The sequence below is a fragment of the Clinocottus analis genome, unplaced genomic scaffold, assembly GCF_023055335.1.
Source record: "Clinocottus analis isolate CAN_PGR_092001 unplaced genomic scaffold, fCliAna1.0.p SCAF_11, whole genome shotgun sequence".
NCBI classification, from domain to species: Eukaryota; Metazoa; Chordata; class Actinopteri; order Perciformes; family Cottidae; genus Clinocottus; species Clinocottus analis.
Genome location: NW_027175832.1, coordinates 6,200,797 through 6,224,959, shown reverse-complemented (window position 1 = coordinate 6,224,959; position 24,163 = coordinate 6,200,797). Strand labels below are relative to the sequence as shown.

Sequence of the window (24,163 nt, the reverse complement as noted above, 5' to 3'; positions counted from 1 at the left end):
CGTTTGAGAGAGAAAAAAGTGGGACTTTGTGAGATAATAAAAAAATAAAAGATACATTTAAGATGTATTTACAAGAGTGTAACACAAGTTGTATGTTATGCTGAAAAAATATTAGTGATGCTTACACATTGATACATGAATAATTATCATATTTCATTCTGAAACGTGCCATGCTGCATGATGAGTGAATTTACTCTTGGTACTTAACATATACTTTGATGATATTACTTTTGTATTTTATGTAAGATTTGAATGCGTTTACTTGTATACTTTCTCAACCACTATCACTCACAAGAAATGCTATTTGTCAGTAATGATTGTTTTTAAGATATTTTACATATGTGTTCCATATATCTGTAGTTGTGTGTAACCTGCCCAACCAAGTGGTGGAAGAAATAAAAGCTTACATAATTGCCACGAATTGTACCGTGTGGTATTGCTATTTTTACTGAGGTAAAACATCTGAGTACATCACATATGCCATTTTAAAACACACATCATTTTCCAAATAGATGCGATCGTAAAATTGCATTTTCAGTTTTATTTTTGAAAGAACCAGCACCGGAAATGCTGTTTCCAGCTTGACGGTTCAGAGCAGAGAGGAGCGAGTTGGTTGCGCATCAGCTGCAGACTGCTGCTCCTCTCTCGGCTGCATGTCTCTCTACAGGCTGAGGGCATTTTGCGGTTTTTTTATACTTTATATCTCATATTTTGAACACCGGGAACAACGGGGCCTCAGAGCCACTTGCCATGAGCATCACACGGCTGGAGACCTGAACAGTCGCGTCTGGACGAGGGGGGGAAGATGCCTCATGGACCGCTCCATCACCGCCAGTGCGCCAGTTCAGGGCATCCCAGACGCCGAATAACAACGAGATGCCGAGGTTTAGCGTCAGGTGGATGGTCGCGCTGGTGCTGATCCTCCTGGTCGGCGGCGCTTTCTTTTACTGCGAGTATCTCATTTACTTCCCGACCATCCTCAAGTGCGCCTGGCCCAAGATCAGCCATGCACGCGGGGGAGAGGGCATCGACGGCCGGCCGATGGACGCAGCGGTCCGCGCCATGGTGCTGTCGGACACGCACCTCCTCGGAGCCGTCGGAGGACACTGGTTCGACAAGCTGAGGAGGTAATGTCTTTTTTTAATTTGTTTTATGTTGTATTTTTTTTTTTTTTTTTTTTTTTTTTAAGAAGCAATCCATCACTCGTCCTCGATCCAGCCGTTCGTGCTCCGGGGCTCTGCAGGACTGTAAACAAAAACAACGAATGACGCTTACTTGTTGTCTCCAAACGCACAGGGAATGGCAGATGGAGAGGGCTTTCCAGACCGCTCTGTGGCTGCTCAGGCCCGAAATAGTGTTTATTCTCGGGGATATCTTCGACGAAGGCAAGTGGAGCTCACCGAAGGTAACGTAGAGCTCCCTTGTTCCCTTCTTGCTTTGTCTGAAAACCCACCGTGCTTATGATGAGGATGAGGAGGATGGTGGTAGTGATGAGGGTGATGGTGGAAGAAGATGCAGAGCAGGGGCCAGCACTCTCTGGTAATCATCATCATCATCATCACCTTGTACCATCCAGGCACCGGAGGCTGCAGGTTTTTTCAAGGAAAACATAAACAACAGCAGCAACCTGCATCCTCTCAGCTCTTCAAGGTTCATTCATCCTGGAGGAAAAAAACAAAAACATCATCTGGGAGAAAAGCTCACACATCTATTACTGGATCGTCATATGTGATCCGTCAAGTCAGATGGAAGAAAGATGAGGTGTTGAGCAAGTGCAGCACGCAGGAAAGCCTCATTAAAACAGGAAATAGAGCTTGCAGACGGTAACGTCTCCAATAATCTATTATGTTCCCCTCGTTCATTTTCACACTCGCTTGGCATCTCTTCTGTAAATTGTGGGATGTTTTTTGTTTGCAAGAGGAAGGGCCCAAAAGCTTTACATTTTCAGAAAAATAAATACTGGAAGAAGTCTGCAGCTATATCGAGATCTTTTCGTTGTGTATCAATTATTTTCTCGAATGACAGTGGAAATCCTCACGTTTTAGAACTTGAAAGCACAGTCAGTTTGACAAAATCTAAACTATATATATATGTATGTTTTGGTAGTTTCGGAAACATCAAGATGTCTGCCTACTCTCCAATAGAGCTGGACTATGTGGCACTCCACTTGTGGTGCTCAGAGCATCAATTACATATATTTGGAAAAGTCTCTTTCCAGAAATCCTGACCTGGAGGCTCATGGGGTTTCACAGACCTTCTTGTGTACATGTAACTGTGGTTGATAAAGAATAGTTCCCTTTAACTGACTTATTGTCTCAGGCTTTCTCTTAATAATTCAAAGCTTTGAATTTACAGAAAGAGAAATCATAACACAAGTAGGGCACGCAGCAACTAATGGCTATTTCCTCTTTTTTTTTTACTAATTCAAAAAGACATAAACCATAAAAAAAAAGATGCAAATCTACACATTTCAGAACCTAAAATCAGCATTGTTTTTGTAATGCGTGCATCTGTCAATCCCCCCCCTAGTTCAGAGTAGCACCCGGGAGTCATTTAGAGACACATCAGAAGAAAAAACATCACGTAAACCCAGAGCGCTGATGTAATTAAATGTCTCCTGTGTGCGGCTTGGTGCCCCTGCAGGTGCAGAATTGAATCTGGAGTGTGAATCAAAGCCACCCGGCTCAGACAGGCACCCATGGGAGCTGCTGGGTGACCCACAGAGATCCCATTAGCTCTCATGAAGCTTCCCAGGCGGGTTTGGTCTTATTAAAGGCCCGGCGCTCAACTGTGTGCTTGTGTTGTCTCTCTGCAGCACTGGGAGGACGACGTGCGGCGCTTCCACCGGATGTTCAGACACTCCGCTGACACCGAACTGGTCGTACTGGTCGGCAACCATGACATCGGTTTCCATTATGAGTAAGAAACAGGCTGAACAGGCTTATTGTTTTTATGGTTCAACCTTTAGTCTTCATACTCCACCAGGCTCAGGTAACCTCTGATAAAGCTGTCATGAGTTCAGGTCGGGCGTCACAATAAAAGAAGAACTTTTAAATTGTATTATTCAGTTACAAACATCTGCAACCGGAAGAAAAGCTGTTGTATCTAAAGAAGACTATTGGCTGCCAAATAAATGTGAATAAAAGCCTCATATGCTGTTAGAGTGCAGAGTCAGCAGACGATAAGAACAAAGGGACTTTGTCCATGTTGCATTATCTTTGAGGAAATATTTGATTATGAGCCAATGAGGAGGACTTTTACTGAGATATACTGAACAAGGTCATGACATTCTCTAGTTATCTGCAAGAACAATGAGGTCACGTCTCATGTGTTGTTTTATGGGACGGCGATATGTTAAAATATTGTTGTAAATGTTATTGTAACAAGCTTCATTACAGACGACATACTGGAGACCTGACAGACTCAACTGTTCAAGATAAAACTAGTATTACAGAGGTCTTACTTTATGTTTATTGAGCCTGACTGTCAGTATCAGATTGCATTATATTGCGTTGATGTTGCGTTCTTTGTGCGTGTCCGTGTGCGTGCGTGTGTGTACGTAACCCCCTCTTTTGTTTGAAATTCTTCTTCTTAAACTCTCAGTGGAAGAAGCGGTGAAAGCAAACACACCACGCTGCATGAAATCCTCCTGCAGTTTGTCATTTCATGCCTATGTGATTCATAAATTTGGGAGCGTGCAGACACACACTCTTATGTAACCCCGCGTGACGGACCGACGTGGCAGACCGAGCAGCAGGTTGGCTATTTTGATTTCCGTGTGGTGAGCGTGTCGTCTGTCTGTCTCCCCGCAGGATGGACTGGTTCAAGCTGCAGCGCTTCGAGAAGGTCTTCAACGCTTCCTCCACCAGGATCGTCACCAAAAAGGGAGTCAAGTGAGTGGATGCGACGCACATGAGGACCCCGCAGGAACGTGACTCATCAGACCGGAAGGTCACAGGTTTAATCCCCCCCCCCCCTAGAGAGGCAGTCTGTGACGGGAGGAGTGCTCTTAAATAAGACAAGAGAGTTCACTTCTCCAGAGATCTGAGATCTTTGCTTCAAGGCAAAAAAATATGACTTTGCATTTCAGTTTTCACAGTCTGCTGATTATGCAAAAAATCTACTTCCCGCCCATTTAGTTTGGTAGTGAGTCCTGAAAGTCCTTAAACCTTCTTCTTGTTTTCCTGGAAACTGAATATATGAAACTATAAGACGTTCTGGTATATTCACTACAATATGAAACTAGTTTCAAGGATGTTCATAACTAAAGTTCAATTATTGTGCGGTGCATTGTTTTTTCATGAAGTTTCAACTGAAGTCATTTATTTTCATCTTTATTTTAGACAGACATGTTGTTTTATTCTAATATTCTATCATTATTTCACTTTATTTAAGAAAATATGGTTTTAGGAATCCAACATAGACATAAATCCTTTAATACAATGAGTAATATATATATATGTATATATATATATATATATATATATATATATATATATATATATATATGTATATATATATATATATATATATATATATATACGTATATATATATATATATATATATATATGTATATATATATATATATATATATATATGTATATATATATATATATATATATATATATATATATACATATATATATATATGTAATACAGAAAGAAAAAATAGACTCATGTTTGCATAACTAAACTAAAAATAATTCATTATGTATTTCATTGTTTACATTGTAGATTACTGTTTTTGTTACTTATTTCCCAACTATGCATTATGTTTTCATTATACAGGTGTAACTAATGCAAAAAGGTGCTAAAATGAAAACTTTAATAATTTTAAACTGTAACTTTGTATCGATTACAGACCTTTTTGTCCCCATTCTGTTGCTACGGCAACAGCGTTGTTCCCTGTTCACTTCCTGTCTGCTACTGCGTGATCAAAACAGGAAATACAAAGGGACCCATTTAGAATATTAATGTTGTGAAATGTCGACAACACTGAGTATTAATGATACAAATACTCATTATTAAACCCTGATGTACATTGTTTCATCAAGTTTCACAATAAAGTCCTCAGATGCCTAAAATATCCATAAAATACATCCTGCGTGTGTGCTGTCACATCAATAGACACCCCGCTGAGCTGGTGTCAGCCGCTCAACAGTCGACCTCTAACCCCACAGAGGTCACCGCAGCAATGCTGGATTCATTGTGAAGGCGCTCAACCAAATGCTCTGAATGCCCCCAGAATGAGAACATTGTTATACGACGTGTCTTCTCTCCGACTTCCTGGCACAGTTGCTGAGTGTTGTTGCCGTGTCTTCTCTCTCCAGCTTCCTGCTGGTGAACAGCGTGGCCCTTCACGGCGACGGCTGTCCCATCTGCCAGTCGGTGGAGAAGGAGCTGATCAAACTCTCCAGAGACCTCAACTGCTCTCTTCAGGTGCGGGGAACATTTTGTTTGGAAGTTGGTTTGCAGGCGTTCGGGCTGTCGGCAAATTGAACACACACACACACACACACACACACACACACACTCTGCTGCTCGTGTAGTGAGAAAGACTCAAAGTCAAGGGGCGGAAGAAGGAAAAACACACACTTCCATCCCGAAGCGCAGTCGTACTTGGAGCAGGCGTTTGGCTGCTTTTTTAAAGCGGCGGCTGATTGTGTTTCTGTCTTCCTGCACGAGAAGTGGAGGGAAACAAAACAACAAACGTCGTTGGAGGACATATTGCGAGCTCGTGGATAAGACGGTACGCTAAGACTCCGTTGTCTTTCCTGCAGAGTTCACAGTCGGGCAGCGGGGTGACGGACAGCTGCGAGGCCGCGCAGCTCTACCCTCCCACACCTCCCATCATGCTGCAGGTAAAGCGCTGCTGCGCTCTGCTGGTGTTCTCTCTTTCTGTCTTAACGCGCGAAGCGGGGAAGGATACAAGCGCTCTTCATCAGAAGCTCCTCTAGAATCAGTGCTGAAGTGATCGAGCTTGTCTCCGTAATCACAAACTCATATGTACAAGGGAAGATGAATGTGTACTTCCTGTCCTATTACCCATTCCTGGCTCCTCGGTGACCTCAGAGGAGAGGGATGATCAAAGGAAAGAAAATCATTTCTCACTAATAGGACACCTACTGAATTTGATCCGCTCAAATTATCTGGGAGGGCCGTGGTTTTATTCTCCTGTCAATGACATGAGACGGATCTATTACCAGCCAGTATGGACAGCAGGACAGATTTAAACATTCGTACTGCGCCGGAGAAAGTAAGAAAGTGAGTCCCACAAGGTTGGAACAAGGAACTTTGAGACTATAAAATGAGTCTTTGAGCAATGCAGTCTGAAGGAGGAGGAAGAAAGTGTATCGAGTGTGTGTGCTGGTGATAAACAGAACAAAGGGTGTAAGGTTAGTCATGTCTAACTGACTATTGTGTGGTTAACTCGCTCCCATTCAGTGGCGTCCACTTGTCTAAACTTAGTTAGTAAGTAAAGCACACAAGCATGAGTCACAGTGAGGAAGAAGCTGCCTCGTGGGAATGTTTAAACATCCCTTTAAGCAGATATGTAAGCAGTTGATTTGATGTTTGAATTCATGTGTCTGTTCCACATCACTGTAAATCAAATCCATTCTGGCTTTGGGCCCGACCTGCTCTACCAGCGCGGCTACAGAAACAACACAAGCGTTTGAAGACATTTGTCATTGTTTTCTGACAGTTCTGAGTAGATTATTCTAAAAAGATTATAAAGAACAACTAACTAGCAGTTGCCCCGTTAACCGACACCGTGGACTAGTGTAACGCTGTGCACCCACCTGCTGTTCAAATCCCACAAACTATGTTCAATTGTTTTGGGAAGATCCAGAAAAAAAACAAAAGAATTTTGGATAAATGTGTCTAACATGCATAAAACATGTATTATTTCAAAATGTTAACACATTACTCAGTTACACATTACTTGTACAAATGACTATTTTTGTCTAAAACCCAAATGTTAAACTATATACAATTAAATAAACCGTAGAAAACAGTAAATCCTCACATTTTAGAAGCTTGAACCAGAAAACATTTATTTATTAATAAAAAGTAGATGAATTATTACGTTTTCCTTGATAAATGACAAATTTGTGTTGATTCATTTTCAGCCAATCGGCTAATTTATTGTTTGTAATTGTTGTGTGAAGTGGTTGCTTTAGCCGGGTTTTGGGACTAAACATCTCAGGATCTTGACATCAACTCTCGTCAATCAGTCCTCAACATCCTTCTAGAATTAAAAAAACCAAACAAACAATAAAAAGGTATTAACTCCCATGTTCTCCCGGTGCTGCAGCACTATCCTCTGTTCAGGGTGAGCGATGCCGGCTGCACGGGACTGGACGCTGCACCGCCTCAAGAGCGCCACCTGCTGTTCAGAGAGAAGTACGACGTGTTGTCCAAGGAGGCCTCACAGAGGGTGAGCGCTCTGCAGTCTCGTCACACCGGCTCCACTGTGGGGGCTTCACTTCTCCGGAGCGGTTGCATCCAATTAAAACACAGCACAGCGGTCTGCTGTCAGAAATAATCCTGTACAGAGGCCGCAGATGATGAGGATGATGATGAGGAGGATGATGATGATGATGAAACTGGTGATGTAAGCCAGCGGCAACCGGCTTCTGAAGTAAATGTGGGATTTCTGTCCTCAGCTGCTGCAGTGGTTTAAGCCCCGCCTCATCCTGAGCGGACACACCCACAGCGGATGTGAGGTTCTCCATGACAACAAGTACCCAGAAATCAGCGTGCCATCCTTCAGCTGGAGGAACAGAAACAACCCCAGCTTCATCCTGGTGAGCGGAGTCGACACCCGGAGAGCGCTGCTGCGCTGTTTAGAGACTCTTTGTGTCGAAAAAGTACACACTTCTGTTTTGCAGAACATTTTTTAAGCTGCTATAATCAATATTTTGTCATTCATAACCTCAGCAGTCAGCTGTTTTCAGTCCTCTGATAAACTAACACACTGGCTGTCCCGTGCTGTTGGGCCTTCACCTGAAACTGCAACAGTGAAGACATTGAAATAGCAACTCGGAGATCAAATTGATTCTTGACAATTATTTATTCTTCGATGAATCGTCTGTCGGCTGCGTGTCGCAAAACATGATTCGGAGCCGGATATTTTTGTTCATAGTGGAATATGAATATCTACAATGAATAAAGATAATGTGGTTCAAACGCTCCAGAACGGCTACAAATGCCTTTTTAAACAGATTCTAGTGAACACATTGTCAACTTTTTGAACGATGAAATTGTGTTATGAGGACAATCCAAAAAAATCAAGAGTTTAACAAAGCACTTTCCCCACTTTAAAGCCATTGTGTTTTATCTTTTATATATCCAAGTGTTATAAATCAGTAATGTCTTTTTACCTCGTTGCTGCTGAACTGACTGCCGAGTCGGCAACTTCATTTCATTGTCTCCTTTTGTTTTTTACGTTGACAATAAACATCTTCATCCTCATCCAATGAACATAGAAATGTGCAGCAAAGAGCCAACCAGCCCCGTCTGCCCACATGAACACTGCTTATCGCCTCACACTCGTGTCCTCCTCGTCTCCCCCTCGCAGGCGTCGGTGTCGCCCGGCAGCCACGCTCTGGCCAAGTGTTTCCTGCCGGAGGAGAGCACGGTGATCGGCGTTTACTGCTCGGCCGGCGCCTGCATGCTGCTGCTGTTCCTGGCTCACTGTCTGTGGATGAAAGGCCTGCTGCAGTGTCTCAGCCTCTGCCTGCTGGGGAAGCACAAGTCTCTGTGAACTAGGATTACCCAGAGTGCACCGGGACAGAGCCAACGAGAGGAGAGTCCACTGGACTTGGTAAATACTAGATGTGAGGATTTTGTGACGTTCTCTCTCGTCGGCACGGGACCAAAGTCTGGTTTTTGACAGCACTGTGAAGGATTGTGTGTTTTAGATGTCTTAAAGGGACGGTCACTTTGGATATTGATGATGTGATTATCATCCTGTGGTGACAAAACGGATGTGGGGCCAAATTATTGTTGCAAATCATCCCTTCGGATGGAGTCTACGGAAAGGAAAAGGAACAGTTTTCCTGTTGAATCATTACAAAACACACACACACACACACACACATTGAGTGGCATTGAGGAAGACAATTTAAATAAGTACACATTGAAATGATGGTGGTAAAGTCAGATTTGTGTCTCTTCACTGATGTTAATGTGATCCGATGTAAACACACTGATAATCTCACGGTTTGGTTGTTGTTGATGTCCGGTCATTCATCCAGGTTTCTTGCTGTTTTTATGATGCATATGTGAATATATTTATTGCTGACTTTCTGTGCCAAATGTTTGTGAGGGGCTTTGCCAAGTTGTTGAAACATTTCTGATGAACTGTAAATAATAAATAAGAATCTGAAGTTGTGTTTTTATAGAGTTGTGGTTGAAACCGGTGTCACGCGATGGATGAATACCAAACATCATGGGATGTTCTCGATGCTGTCGACGTCTCAAAACCAGGGATTGGGCTCAGAGATGGACACATTATGATTAATGTGATTGAAGCACAAAATCATGTCAAATAAAAAAAGTTTAAATCAAAAACACAAATTGGGGACATCTTCCTGTTCACATTTGACTCTGCTTCTAATTGTTTACATTTCATTTACGATTGGACGATATGAAGCCGTTTACTGTGAGACGACATGTGTGGACGATCTATTGTATATCGTGGTGGTGCTATCTATCAGATGTGTTTGAATATGAGGAAGTACCTTGATGTGTCACGTGTTTAAATAACAGGATTTGTTCTACGTTCACAAATTGGGAAAATGCGAATGACAAATTCTGTTTTAGCAACTGTCCGAAAGGAAAACGTATATTTACATAAACTCCTTTTAAAAGGTAGATTTCACAAAATTGTCACCAAATAAGTTTCTGTCAATCAACTAACTGAGTTTTTGAATTATTGTCTCAGGTCTCGTTAAAAAAAAAAAAAAAAAATCATCTCTAGTTCTCAATTCATTTTAACAAAATTGATGACACGTGCAGTTTTTTTTTGGAACGGAAGACCTGATCCATGCGGTTCGCTCCTAATCTTCTTTGTGAACGGGACAAAATCAATCTTGACGTTAAAGTACGAGCACGGGAACATGTTCTACATTCAGTTTGGTCCACGTGGCGTTCCCTGTATCAAGAGTGAAGTCATAAAATGAATAACTGTCACTTTTTTGGTCTAAAAAAAGAAGAAAGAAATTGCACTAAAGACCCTGAACACAGGTGGCAGCACAGGTGATCTCAATTATTGCGCTTGATTAGACGTCTCCCCGACTCTCCTGTTGGCTTTATTGCACCTGAGCTACACTTTGATCATATAATGTACGTGAAGTACTGGGACTGACGACTCGCCAGCGCACAGCAGCGCCGACCCCCTTTAACCTGACGTCTCACCAGAGAAATAATATACATATAGACACACATATACATGTGGCTCACCGTCACCACTTTCAGGAAATAAAATACTACTGCCACTGTGCGTACGACCCCTCACGCCGACTCCACCGAAGCATCCGCGACGAAAACAAAAGAACGCAGTGGAAACAAATCTGGACACCAAGATGGAAATAAAGCAAAGTCCTCTAATGTGCCTCTTTATTTAAAGAAAAATAAAAATGTCATTTAATCATCCTCCCAGGCCAAACAAGGTTTTTGCACCTCCAGTCAGTTCACTCTCTTTTGGGGATAGACGTGTACTGTAGCAGAAGAAAAGGCTGATGCTGTTTGTACAAGGAGAAGAGCTTGTCTTGTTGGGTGCTGCTCACACATTCATAGTGCCTGTGCCATTGGGTATGGCTCCAAAGGACCAAAGAATTACTAATATTGCACGCTCTCATTTATTCATCTCCATTCTAAACATGCTTTCCTATGTGTGTATGTATACATATTTACCGTATACATACATAGGTATGTACACCTAGGCACACACATAATTAAACATGTATAATTGTACATATATATTTATATAGACCTATAAATTTACATGTACATACATTTATAAAATTTTACACACAACGCACACTCGCCCTCACATACACACAATGCGTCTGTGAGTCTATGTTTGTTTTATGTACACATGCGCACAGGCACGCACATCAGTACAGATCTCAGACACACTTCATATCGAAAAAACGTTGGTTCCTATTAAAACAACACCAGGTTGCAATTTGGACACTTTCAATGGATTTCCAATGTTTGTTTAAAGCTGTGAAATTCAAAAGAAATCAAAATTAAAAAGGAGGAAAAAGAAAAGAAAAGGAAGAAAAAAAAAACAAAACAAAAAAGGCATGGCGCTGCAACATCTGGTCTTCACTGCAGGTAAGTGGTTAATTTGCATAATGTATACAGGTTTTTAGGATTTTTTTCCCTATTTTTTATTTTTTACTAAACAGCATTTCCTTTTTTTTTATAAACCAGAAAAAACTAAACTCTACAGAGAAAGTCCCCTACCCGCAGTCTTCCGCTGCTGATAGAGATTGACATCAAGCTGTACAGCGCAGTCGAAAACATACTTACATCTGAGCTCATTTACAGGTACAGCCATAATCAAGGCACAAAGATCTACAAGTAGATTTGTTTTTCTTTCAATTAAGTTGTACAAAATAATATTACATTTTACAGTCTGTACAGGATAATTCAACCTTGCACAGTGTACAAGTTAACAAAAAAAAAAGAAAAAAAAAGAGAACAATACATTTTTCTCACCCGTCCCCCTACCACCCTCCCCTCCTATCAGTATTTCTACGCTAAAAGGATGGTTTGTGTGGAAAAAGGAGGCAGGTCCGAGTCCGTGGAGGCAGCAGGGCTAAGGTGCAGAGAGCTCAGTCCCTTTTCCTTCATTTTAATCCTTCTTCGTGTCGTCGTACTTCCTGCCCCACTCCCACTTTAATCTTTCGCTCCGCATGTCTCTCGGCTGCTCGGTGCACCCTGCAGCTCGGCAAGCTAACATCGTGACAGGGTAATAAATATTGTGATGCTACATTGTGTGTATGCTTCCTCTGGAGAAAAAACAACAACAACAAAAAAAAAGTTATTAAGGAACCTGATGCAAAGTGCATTTATCTCTTCATCCACTCGGTTCCCCTCCGTCCACTCCCGTTGCTCTCCGGTGTCGTCCAGTCGCCTCCCACGCGGAGAGAAGAAGCGGGTCAGAGGGGGTGACGGGGCAAAAAAAAAAGAAGAAAAAAGTGGGGCAAAGGTCATGGTGGCGATGCCAGCTTTAACCGGCAGGTGACACACAAACAAACAAACAAACACACACACGCTCGCACACATGGCATTCCTCCTCTTCATCACAAGCATGCGTACGCACACACAAGCGCACACGCATACACGAGCGCGCAGCACGCACACGCACACACACACACACACACACACTGCCTCTACACTGAGGTCCTGTAGGTGTGTTTTTATGTATCCACACCCACCAGTCCAGGTCCAATGACAAAGCCAAAAAAAAACCCAGAAGGACACAAAGGGGCAAAAAAAGGAGGTAGCCCAAGGCTTAGTGGAATGACAAAAAAAAAAATCAAGGCATTCAAAAAGGAAGGATTAAAAGAAAAAGAAGAAATCAAGAAGCGGCACGCAACAACTTTGTTCCCCAACCTTCCTCTCACAATTGGTGAAATGGGGATGAATCGGTCTCAGAGAGAGAGAGAGAGAGAGAGAGAGAGAGAGAGAGAGAGAGAAAAATAAAAGAAGAAGTACAAAATGCTAAGAAGTTAAGAAGAGGAAGAGGATTTGACACACTTCAGTAGTACTTCATAGTCCTCGACAGGAGGGGTGGTCAGGGAGGCTGCTGAGGGTTTGTCTTGGGGGAGGAGGGGTGAGGAGTAAGGATGAAGGAGGAGGAGGAATAGAAGGAAGGGTTCGTCAAGGATGCAGAATGATGGAGAAAAACACAGAAGGCTGACGGAGGCGGTCTCCCATCACAAGAGTTCGTACTGCCGCAGGTGCATTCTCTGGATGATGTCCCGGCAGTCGTTGAACACCCGCCGGATGTTCTCTGTGTCCACGGCGCAGGTGAAGTGGGGGTAGCAGTAATGTCTGCCGTCGCCACTCGCAGTGCTGATCCGCTGAGGAGAGGAGACGGGACAGAAGACATTTAGGGGATGAACTCAAATTCGAAACCCGTTTCTACCTCGACCTCGTCTCGGAATTCCTTCAATCTTCAGGTGCGCTGCCGTTCCTGACCTTTGACCTTAAGGAATGAGAATCTGGTGTTGTTCTGCTGCAGCGGACTATATACTGTAATGGTTCCTCAGTATCCAAACGCGTACACATTCATGCAACAATTGCGTGATCTCGCAGGAATTTTCCCCAACAGGCAACAGCAGCACATGTTCCAGCGAGTCGACACTTCTACTACAAGAAGGTGAGATATCCGATCTCCAGTACCAAACAACGACAGCCCTGTATTAGACTTAATTAAACCAATGTTGGTTATTAAGCTAAAATCACTGGGGCCATTCTGATGAAAACAGGAAGACACTGGACAACTCATGAAAGGACAGAAGGGGGACTTTTGACAAACACTCATTGATGTAAAAAAAATTCTCAATCAAATGGGATTAGATTTGAGTGTCAAGAGTTTGCTATAATAGTAAAAAGAAAAACTTTTAGGAATAAAAGCCTGAGTTGAATCTGTCTTTTTTTCCTCCAAACGTGGATTGTAAACCAACCAGAAACGGTTGCCTCGCACTACATCTGAATACGGGGCCGCAAGATTAACTGGTGTCTGAATTATCTGGTGATGCACGCGAGACAGACGTCTCGTAAAGTGGCCTTTCAGGACCAATTCTCAACTAACCAATTCTTGATTGATTCACCTCTTTATTACATTTTCTTTGTCAGTAGTTTTTGAAAGATTGCAAACATAACAGTTATGCTGAAGATTCATTACAAGCGTGTGAGGCTGGGGTTGTTGTTGTCGATGTGGGACACTTAAAGCCAGGACAACAGACAAGACAATGACCAAGAAGGAAGTTGTCGATGTCTGTTCCAAACGTCCACGTCACTAAATCCTTGATGTCCAGACGATTTGAGAACCGTTTATACTCTCGTACAGCCCGTCAGTGCTTGAACGCAGTGTGGAGAAGTCTCTCAACTGTCGTGGATTCCTTGTGTACAAACAGGAAGTGAATATGCTACAATGTTAAATCGCCCCAGAGTGGTCGGAGGACGCCATTATTCAACTTTAGGGGTCCCTGGCATGCACTGACCGGGACCTTTTCAATGGCGATCTGAATGATATGGTTTCTGTCAGTACCGATTGCATTAACAGCACCATTTCAGTTAGGATGATAAAATAACATCCTAACTCCAAACCTCCGATTCATCAAGAGACAAATTGTAATTTGTCAATATGAACATCACGCAGGCAGTTCAGAAGTCAAACTTCTAAATGTTGTGAACACAATACACTGTGTGCTATAACCGACCCAGAACCCTGTGCAAAAGAATTCAATCCGTTCTACGGCCGCTGTCAGTCTGGATGAGCGGGGCGCCGATGATGCCATGTCCTGCCTGCTGCACATCCCGAAGCGTCTTTGTTAGGATCCTCTTTGTGGACCTCAGCTCTGGTTTTAACACCACCCGAAAAGCCTCCGATGATCTGGAAGCTACAGCTGTACACACTTCAGCCCCAATGACGGCACCAGCGTATCGCCCATCACGACTTCCCACTGATAACCTGTGGGATCAGCGCCGGTGAACACTTCACCCAGTGGTGCGAGGATACCCATCTTCACCTCAATGTCAGCAAAGCATCTCATCATCGTCAACGACCAAACAATTGAAAAGGTTGACGGTTTCAAATACCTCAGAGAGACACTGGACATAGACCTCAAACAGCTGATTTTGACAGGATCATCCATAAATTCAAAACAGTGGTCTATATCTACTCAGTACTAGGTCAGTAACATAGGCCTACTTTTGTTTCAATCCCTTTCTGTGTCCCTTGAACTTATGGCTTAAGCTTTTCATGAGTGAACGTTTGTTAACTTCAGCTCCCTTTCAAACAGTCGAGACATTCAGACTTCATACTTACAAGAAACTCGTCTCGGATGAAGAACTTAGCTCTCGTCACTCTTGGGTCTTCACCAGGTTCAGGAGTTGCTAAAAGAACCACAGATTCACAGTTTAATATGAACTGAGGTTAAGAGGAACTCCATCAGTACTTTGGGTGTTTCAGTGGGGCACAAACCTTCATTTGGTATGGTGTAGCGAGCATATTCGGGGAAGTAGTCTTCAATTTTGGATTTTCCAGCTAATACTTTCTCAGCCAGCATGTCCTGCTTGTTCAGGAATAATATGACCGATATAGTGCGTAACCATCTGAAAAACAAGAATTAAAGAGACGGTGTTATGTATCTTTCTAAGGGGGAGATGATGGGATTTGAATGTCAGCTCTTTATTTAATGAACAGCACTACAATGTTATGGCACTGAATATTTAGGCGGTTCGGATTTTTGGAAGTAAAACGTATTAGACCACCTTCATCTAACTTGATCTTCAACTTTCTGTCTGACCCAACAACAAGCTGTTGTGATGTATGTCAGGAGTTCTCAACTTTTTAGAACTCGAAGAAGTTTGATTTCTTTAAAATACCTTCCTAAATAAATGAGAAAAAGAAAAAAACTACAAAAAAAGAGAGAAAGAATAAACTGGGCTATTGATGTGTCGTATGTTATGCCACTGTCAACTGTAATGACCAAAATAAATATTCTGCTCACCCTCACCCATCACTGCCTGACATTATAAATCCAAATTCAATGTATTCAGGGTCATAGTTAGTTATGGGGTAGCTATGTTATGACAATAGCTGCTGCGGTGGACCTGGCACAATGAAGGAAGTTCATCAAGCAGCATTAGAATTTACTAAACATACATTAACGGTTTAAGCACCAAGACAGCGGTAAGCGAGACAACAGAGGGACAACTCGGCAGGCGAAAGGATCCAACACGAGAATCCACCACTGGGCTGAAAATTCATTCATGTTTCTGACTCACCTGTTGTTCCAAATACTGCGGAAGAGGTCCAGGGCTTCCCGTAGCCGGTTGGTGTTATTGTCTTCCCTTATTACCATGTTGTAGCTGCTGCTGGCCACCACGAAGATGATAGCAGTGACGTCTAGAAAGAGAAGAGAGGAACTACTATCAGGACAGCTTTCTCACATCCTGTGTGGAGGAATAACCCAAAACAATAAGAGGGGACGTGGCTCTAAAGCTGGCAGAAAATATTTTGAGACAAAACAAGACGTGATAGGAGGTGAATGTTTTGTACAGTGAGGCTATTTGAAGACGATCAAGAACAAAAAAAAAGGCTGAAAGTCTCACCGTTAAAGCACTGGATCCATTTTCTCCTTTCATCTCTCTGGCCTCCAACATCAAACATGCTATGGAGGAGACATAATACTGGGTCAGACCCACAACAACACACTCACTGTTGCCCTCTTTAATCAAAGAGTTCATATTTCCAGTGTGACGTCAGGTACATATTGTACCGCAGTCGGCTGGCCCGAGAACGTTTACAAGACAGCTTTATTTTGAATGATTATTCAGATAAAGAAACGTTTGTTCCATGATCTTGAGCTAAATCTGCTCCTAATCTTAGGTCTGCAAAATAAGACCATAGATTCTAATGGGGCAAGTCCGGTTACATGAATAATCAATTAATGAATGAATAATATGAAGAACAGCATTATTTGCACATCCTCGGTACCCTGCGTGACCCTGCCTGGATATTTTGGAAGTCATCAAAGCTGAATAATGATAAGGGGAAGTCATGTCCCAAGGCTTTTTTATATCAATCATTCAGGATGATATAATTTCATACAAAAGCCTGTTTCAGATGGTAGAATACTCTGTTGTGTCTGCTACTGTGGAAATGGGTCATCTCATCTGCCATCATGAAAACAGTTATGAAACATTTATTTTAACTTTTACTGGTTGCTCTACTGGAAATAATGTTCACAACTTTCAACTGGCTCAGAAATCTCACCGATCGACCACAGAGATTTAATTTGACATTTTAGGTGATAGGTTCAAGCTCAGCTTCCAGAGCAGAGTAGGTCAGAGTTCAGCGTTTTGTTCATTGCTGTATGAATTTATGATATTTCAGATTCAACACGAGACCCAGGCAAATACAGCAACAACACCTAAGAGGGAATTCTTAACTGGTACTATTGGTAAAATAGTAATTCAGCGAAATTTTAATAATGATTTGACAACAAATTATTAAATGGATAGAAGCCGTAAAAAAAAAAGAAACAAATGTTTATGCACTGGTACATTTTGAATGTTGCGAGTTAACTTTTTTCAAACCATTTTATTTGTTTCTCTAGATTTCTCGAGTATTCCAGCATTAGAAAAGGAAGCATATTTAAATTTCTGAAAACTTTTTTTTTTTTAATGCTCAATGCTGTTTTTTCACAAATAAATTCCCTCTATAAAATCTTTTGACGAGAATTTTGAACCTGGCTTTATCCAATGTTCAGATTTCTGTTCTGGCAATTCATGCAAATGAGCACAAAATAAAATAAATACTACTCTTGTTGGGCTAGGGTGGGATATTTTAGATTTTCTGCGTTTTTAAATTTTCTGTTAGATCTCAAAAATAAAAAAAGTATGTCCTTCTTTTTGGGGCAATTATGTGATTACAAATTAGGCATTCATTTTCTAAAATCAGTTAACATAAAGAAGTTACTAACAAACTACTTGGCAAATGAAAAATGTAATATGATTTGCTTTACTTAGTGCATTATCAATATGGATGGAGCCTGCCTTGGCAAAAAAAATAATTTAACAAATTAAAAAGCAAAGGGAAAACATATTTTCATGATGTGTGTTTTTATGTCCAAGTATCTGGGCAACACTTACTGAAAGTTCACTTTGTCTACTTGGAACCTCGTCTCAAAAATCCCTGAAGTTAACACTCGGCAGCGTAGCAGGTCCTGCAGAACATGGAAATGAAGATACAAATGAGTAAAACTTAAGACAAGCAAGATTTTGGAAGTGATTTCCAAAGTGTAAACTGTGCAGAATAATGTACTGACCTGGTCCGTTGGTGTGTATTCGTTTTGTCTTACAGAGTCAATTCTGTCCAGGAAACTGCAAAGAGAGAAACAGTACAGATTAAGATTTAAGTTTCAGTTTCCATATACTGCGGGAACATGAAAGTCATTAGGATTCAACTACACAAAACAATTCAATGTCCCTATAAAGTAATCATATTAGTCTCCATGAATACTGATTTGTAAACCAAACATACAGGGAACCTGAGCTCATTTCACAAAGAAACCAAGACCAATTTCACCAATCCCAACACAATCTTATCCATGTATTTCCACCTCTCTTATACTGCAATTTTCAAAATCCGATCACATGCCACAACTTTCCATTCATTAAACCCATCTCCTGTGCTGCGTACACTCAAACTGGTAGTTAGATGTTCACGTGAGCTACACCGGATGCTGCAAAAGGCGGCCGCCATGTCTGACTGCCTGAAGAGGCTGGGTAGGCCGGTGTTTAGGCAGCTGGTGTCCACAAGAGGGCAGGGCTGCTCAGTCTGGGCTATTTTGGTCTGTCTCTAGCCAGAGTGATTACATAAGGCGGTTATTGTGGAGGTTAGACAGTTTGCTGTGGCCGTCTCTTCACTACTGAGAGAGAATGTGCAGCAGCAGCGGCAGCAGCAGCAGCGGCAGCAGCAGTGGCAGCAGCAGCTGGGCCTATCTGCAGCACAGCAGGCTCAGGACACCGAGGCTGGGGACACACAGTCACACGGGCCCCTGGACGATCTGGATCACACAATTAAAAGGGACTCCAAAGCTAGTAAGGGCCACTATGTGTGTGTATACTTATATTTATATATATACATATATATACACACATACATACATACATATATATATATATATATATATATATATATATATATATATATATATATATATATATATATATATATATATATACACATATATATATACACACACATATATATACACACACATATATATACACACACATATATATATATATATATATATATATATATATATATATATATATATATATATATATATATATACACATATACAAATACAGTTAAAAGACTTAAGAACAAAAATGCAGAGTCAAAAACGAAAATAATTTACACAAAGCACAAAGTGACGGCAGACTTAAAACAGACCAGCAAATTGGATCAATCAAGAATTTTCATTCAGTACCAGGAGAAGTAGAGTCAGTGCTCAAGTGATCCTTCAGCCTGTTTGTAAAACCTTGATTAAAAAATAATATAGTTTTAAATGTCTAGCTCACACTAAGATGAAGCTCCAAAAACTTCAAAAGCGTTTTCACCAAAAACTTTGCGGGTTCGAGGGATGTCGTACGTCATCATTTCTCCACATGATTGGAGGTTGCAGCTACTAGGACATATATAAGATGCAAGTAATGTGACCTTATGCAGGTAAATGTATCTATATTCATATAAAAGCTCTATTACTACAAAGCTGTGGGAAAAAAAACACCACACAGGTAGTGAAGATACATTATGATACTGAACTGACTTAGTACAGGAGCAACAGCAGCTCACCTTGGAGCTCCAAATTGCCCCGGGCACAAAGCAAAACTGCCCTCGACAGTACTGGAGGTACACATATGTTTGCCAGCATAAAATGCAAATGTATTACTCTCAAAACAAACCGTAATACTCTTATTAATTGTTTTTGGGTGTGTTTTCTTTTACTCCAAAGGTTTGATGGTTGCAGCATTGCAAAGGATATTTTTTTTAATTGATCAAATAAAGAAAATAATCAATCAATGACAATTGATTAGAACTCGTCCAGACGGCAGCCACGATTGTGGAACAATAAATAAAACTACTATGGAGAGAATAGTGCAAATTAGGAAAAATACACAGCACAGAAAATAAAGGTGTGTCAGGTATTTCTGGAGGAGAAGAGTTCATCTTAAAGCTGAAGTTGGTGAGTGAATCCAGTATGTAGGACACAGATGTGGACAAACAGCCCATCTCATCACACTTAATATTTTACTCAAACCGTCTGGAGCTTCAGGATGTCACAAGAAAGTCAACATGGCGGCAAGAAACCTGATGCACACGAGATTAGGAAGTCAGGTTTCTCGTATTGTTTCGGCCGTCAGTTCTTTTCTCAATTCAACCGCTAAAAGTAGCACACCGAACACACAGCCGAGAGTGAACGCTCTATTATGAACCATTAGATAACAGAGACAACGCTCATATGCTCCGACAACACTGTTTTCATCACACAGACTTTATTTCTGCCTCACACGGTCCACACAAAAGCAGAAGTAAGGCTATTTCTGAAGGAGCACTAGACTTTCTCACACAGAGTAGATGCATCCCCTGTTCCACCAGACATAAGGAAAGGTAGCATTTAAAATGTATTTCCATGAGAAAATGTCATGCAAAAAGATCTATTTCTTGTTTTTATTGGCTTGTTGATTTAGTTTTCACAATCTCACAAAAATGTCAAACGCACGCTACGCGTTACCACGGAGTAAAGTGTCATCTAAAAATTCCTTATTTATTATTTTAGTGCACGTAACATTATGTACTTATTAACCAGATCACATGTGTGTGCCAAGTCAGTCTCCACCGGCTGACCAGAAGTCTAATCCCGTCAGAAAAACTCCCACAATGCTCCACACCTGTCTTTAACTTACAAATGGACCTTTGGACACGTGTTACTTTCTTTCTAAAGGACCTTTATCAAACCCTAAGCATAAAAACTGATGACCACTGATAGTAGGGCTGAATGATAAAAAAATAAAACAAATCTAGTTGTGATTATTTTTGACTGATATTGCAATTGCGATATTAATGGGAATTGTTGTTTTTACACTGTCATCGGGATCTGTACAAAACAAAGATGTTTTCTTAAGACTGCAGAATATAATGTGTATGCCAGGACATCTCTGACATCTCTCGATCACAGTAGTTCCCGAACATTTTTAGTTTGTGACAATTTTAATACAAAGCAAGTCATACGCACTCGTTGCTCATTGAAAGTTGTGAGAAGTTCAATCTAAGTTTGACTTTCCCCTCTTAGATTGATTCATTTGAATCTTTTTTAAGACGTCTGAAGGGGTAAAACTTCACAAAAAGATTATGTATAAGAATTCAACCCAATTTAACGTGTTTCAAGCAAGCACTAAATACAGCTGGTGACCTGCCAGAAAGGTAGCAAGGGAGAAACAAAACATAAAAGGTGATGGAAATAATGTAGGTTTCCAAAACAATTCAGAAAAAGGCTTGACAAATGTTCTTATGAGGTCAGACATTGATTCAAAATGGATGTTCGACTTGACCCAATAATGCTGCCACTCATTTTTCAATTAATTGTTTTAACGATAAAATGTCAAAAGATAGTGAGACATGGCGTCCACATTTCCTAAAATGCAAACTTATGGTCGGACAAAACCTACAAATGCTCTTCTCAGAGAAGCAAATTCTCACAACTAAGAAGCTGGAACTAGGAACAAAAAAAAGTAAACTACACACACATCTTGAAATAGTAACACAAATTATGCAGAAATGTACGTTGGCTTCATTTAAGAACCACATTTAGCAAATCCCACAATTAATTATATCTACATTTCAATTTGTGCTGTCCTGGAACCAAGGCAAACACATCCGGCAAAACCCATTAAAACTGCATCGGATTTGAAAAGACACAATATACAGTTAGGTATCACAAACACTCGTCTCCCCTGAGCAGACACTGACACGGATTCACACAAAAATAAACGTCAACAAAACCTCCAAAAAATCTCACTGCAACAATGTGGGAGTATTTTTAGTCAGCCTTCCTTGCAGAAACCTAGCTAGGTTATAATTACCGAGCGCTTTGTGACCGCCATGTGACAGAAGTACTATTGGTAGAGCACCGGAGAGACAAATATAGACCTCGTACCCAGGAAGAAGAAAAAAAAGAACGAGGGTCCTGGATCCAGGAAAAAAACAAAAACAGAAAAGGATAACTCTGATTACCGAGTGGCGGTCCACATAATGCCTTATCAAACGGTTTGGGTGCAGTTTGCAGAAGCTTCGGCTGTCCTGGTCGAGTGCTACAAATAGATGAGCTGGGTTTCAGGTCCAGTGAAATCTGCGGTTTGGTTTGGTTTCTTCAATTTCCTCCCCAAAGAGTCCTCTACTGGCATGAAGGATATGTGATGTGGTCATTTTGTCAAATTTGTAGATTTGGGGGATAGCAGGTCACCAGTACTTCCACGTTGTTCCCAGTGTGTGTACAATACATATATTATGGTTTATTATTGGTTATTTGCTTTTTACATGACAATGACTGTTCAAAACTATCACACCACTTTAATCCCGCTGTGACTTCACATGTATCTTTTACTAGTCCATGCTAGTTTGTCCTTAATTGGCAGGTTGAATAAAAAAGGAAAACTGCACGACTGTCTTGACTATTAAAGTCCTTCTCGTTCTGTCTGTGCAGCTGGGTTGTCTCAGTATTTAGTCAAAATAGACTGTACTCGTCCTGTAGGCCAGTCTGTGTTGCTATGTATAGTCTTTGTGGACAACAGTATCACTTGACTTGGCCTGGTCTTTCTGTGTTGTTGGACTCATCTTTCCATAAAACACAGACATAGGCATGAATATACACACCTAAAGGGCTTCAGGCCATAGCCTCCACGTGGTCCGGGTCACATGTTGTTGCCCATTGAGCAGAAAAGGGGGTAGAGGGAAGATGGTGGTGGTGGTAGTAGAGTGGCAGGGGCATTAAAGCGCTTCACAAAAGGGACTCGGGGACATGGGTCACCCAGCTCCATGGGGGCTTCTCCCTGAACCACAACACTGATACAAGCTCTGGTAACATTAGGTCGCTTTCAGAAAGCCAAAACAAACAAATAAACAAACAGGCCTACATACAATTAAGGCTACAACCAGGATGAAGTAGCCAACTACAAAACTGAACTAATCACAAACAATTTCATTCAAATATGTTAAACAATCTGAATGGATCAAGACAATACATGTCCTAAAAAAAACAAAACAGTTGTGGATAAGTGAAAAGTTACAACAACGCTGATATAAAGACTGGAAAAAGTCCCCTCCAACAGACCAGCAACCTTCACACCAACCAACAGCTCCCTGCCTCATGTGCTCATTTGATAATTGGGTTGACTTTTTACAAATAGTGGACCATCTTTAATTAGCAGTGCAGAAGATCCGATCAATAGTTTCCATATTTTGAGCAGCTCAGGCCAGCGCTCAGTGCCAGCATAATGGACTTTCACTTTAGTCTCCATTTGACTGGTGACAGTGCTTTAAAACTCACTGCAGGACATGGCAGCAGCCCGCCACACTCTTTTGAGCTGCTAAACCTTTATTTAAATGTTTTTATGTTTTCTTTGTCGGATATTTACTACATTTCTTTACCATGACCAAAGACAACAATCCATGACGTACACTTCGAATAAGTAGGAAAGCAACAGGAGTATGAGGCTGAATGAAAATACAAAAGAGCAGCACCTTAAGTAAGTCAAAGTTCCTGATGGAAAATGTACACTAAACGGCATCACTGTACCAACCACACTGTTTGACAAACAAATTACCTCTGGGAAGTACAAAAGCAGAACCATGACAGCAACAATGACTGCTCATTATTAACAGGACACTAAACAGATTTAAAGGAACAGGATCACCATTTCAATGATCAACTGATCTACGGCTTTAACGAATAATGACTTTCATTACTGATTAATGGACGATATATTTTTAACACTTGTATAAAATGTCTGAAAGAGTGATTGTTCATTTGGGGATATCCGACCAACCGTACAAAAAAAAACCACATACACATTTTATATATATATATAAGTTGGAGAAGCTGTGTTCTTGGTTTAAAATAAAAAAAACTGAATTATCAAAAACGTTCCTTAGAAAATCTGTCTTGTCTCAAATAACATACCTAGTAGCCTAATAAACCCAGCTGCACTGCACATCACACAACACAGGCTGTGGGACGTATTGAGCTGCTCCGGCACACACAGAGCCACGTCCAGCAAGAGGACGTAAAGGTGGAGCTGTGCAGGATCCTTGTCACCTGGTGGAAAGATCTGAGCCCC

At 41.2% G+C, this 24,163-nt stretch overlaps 2 protein-coding genes across 3 annotated transcripts in view; one reads left to right on the top strand and one right to left on the bottom strand.

Moving 5' to 3' along the window:
• Positions 1 to 600: 600 nt before the first annotated feature.
• On the top strand, positions 601 to 9,600 carry mppe1 (metallophosphoesterase 1). The gene is made up of 9 exons (XM_068599017.1): positions 601 to 1,127; positions 1,297 to 1,405; positions 2,816 to 2,919; positions 3,813 to 3,893; positions 5,332 to 5,440; positions 5,782 to 5,862; positions 7,317 to 7,439; positions 7,669 to 7,809; positions 8,583 to 9,600. Exons 1-9 carry the CDS (start codon positions 877 to 879, stop codon positions 8,766 to 8,768), a joined length of 1,185 nt encoding a protein of 394 aa, XP_068455118.1. The 5' UTR covers positions 601 to 876; the 3' UTR covers positions 8,769 to 9,600.
• Positions 9,601 to 11,378: 1,778 nt separating this feature from the next.
• LOC137779456 (guanine nucleotide-binding protein G(olf) subunit alpha) overlaps positions 11,379 to 24,163 on the bottom strand; it is a 43,564-nt gene continuing 30,779 nt past the window's right edge. For both annotated transcript variants that reach the window (XM_068567201.1, XM_068567209.1), the window contains exons 6-12: positions 18,085 to 18,139; positions 17,909 to 17,982; positions 16,367 to 16,425; positions 16,040 to 16,160; positions 15,234 to 15,364; positions 15,078 to 15,145; positions 11,379 to 13,104 (exon numbers count right to left, since the gene is read on the bottom strand). In XM_068567201.1, coding sequence (XP_068423302.1) covers positions 12,958 to 13,104; positions 15,078 to 15,145; positions 15,234 to 15,364; positions 16,040 to 16,160; positions 16,367 to 16,425; positions 17,909 to 17,982; positions 18,085 to 18,139 — 655 coding nt within the window. In that variant the 3' untranslated portion in view covers positions 11,379 to 12,957. The remainder of the gene's footprint in view (positions 13,105 to 15,077; positions 15,146 to 15,233; positions 15,365 to 16,039; positions 16,161 to 16,366; positions 16,426 to 17,908; positions 17,983 to 18,084; positions 18,140 to 24,163) is intronic.

Bases quoted from the DNA above. Each gene is read 5' to 3' on its own strand.
- mppe1 (XM_068599017.1), top strand. From the start codon at position 877: ATGCCGAGGTTTAGCGTCAGGTGGATGGTCGCGCTGGTGCTGATCCTC. The intron at 1,128-1,296 runs GTAATGTCTTTT...CCAAACGCACAG, and splicing joins TGGTTCGACAAGCTGAGGAG to GGAATGGCAGATGGAGAGGG. The intron at 3,894-5,331 runs GTGAGTGGATGC...TTCTCTCTCCAG, and splicing joins GTCACCAAAAAGGGAGTCAA to CTTCCTGCTGGTGAACAGCG.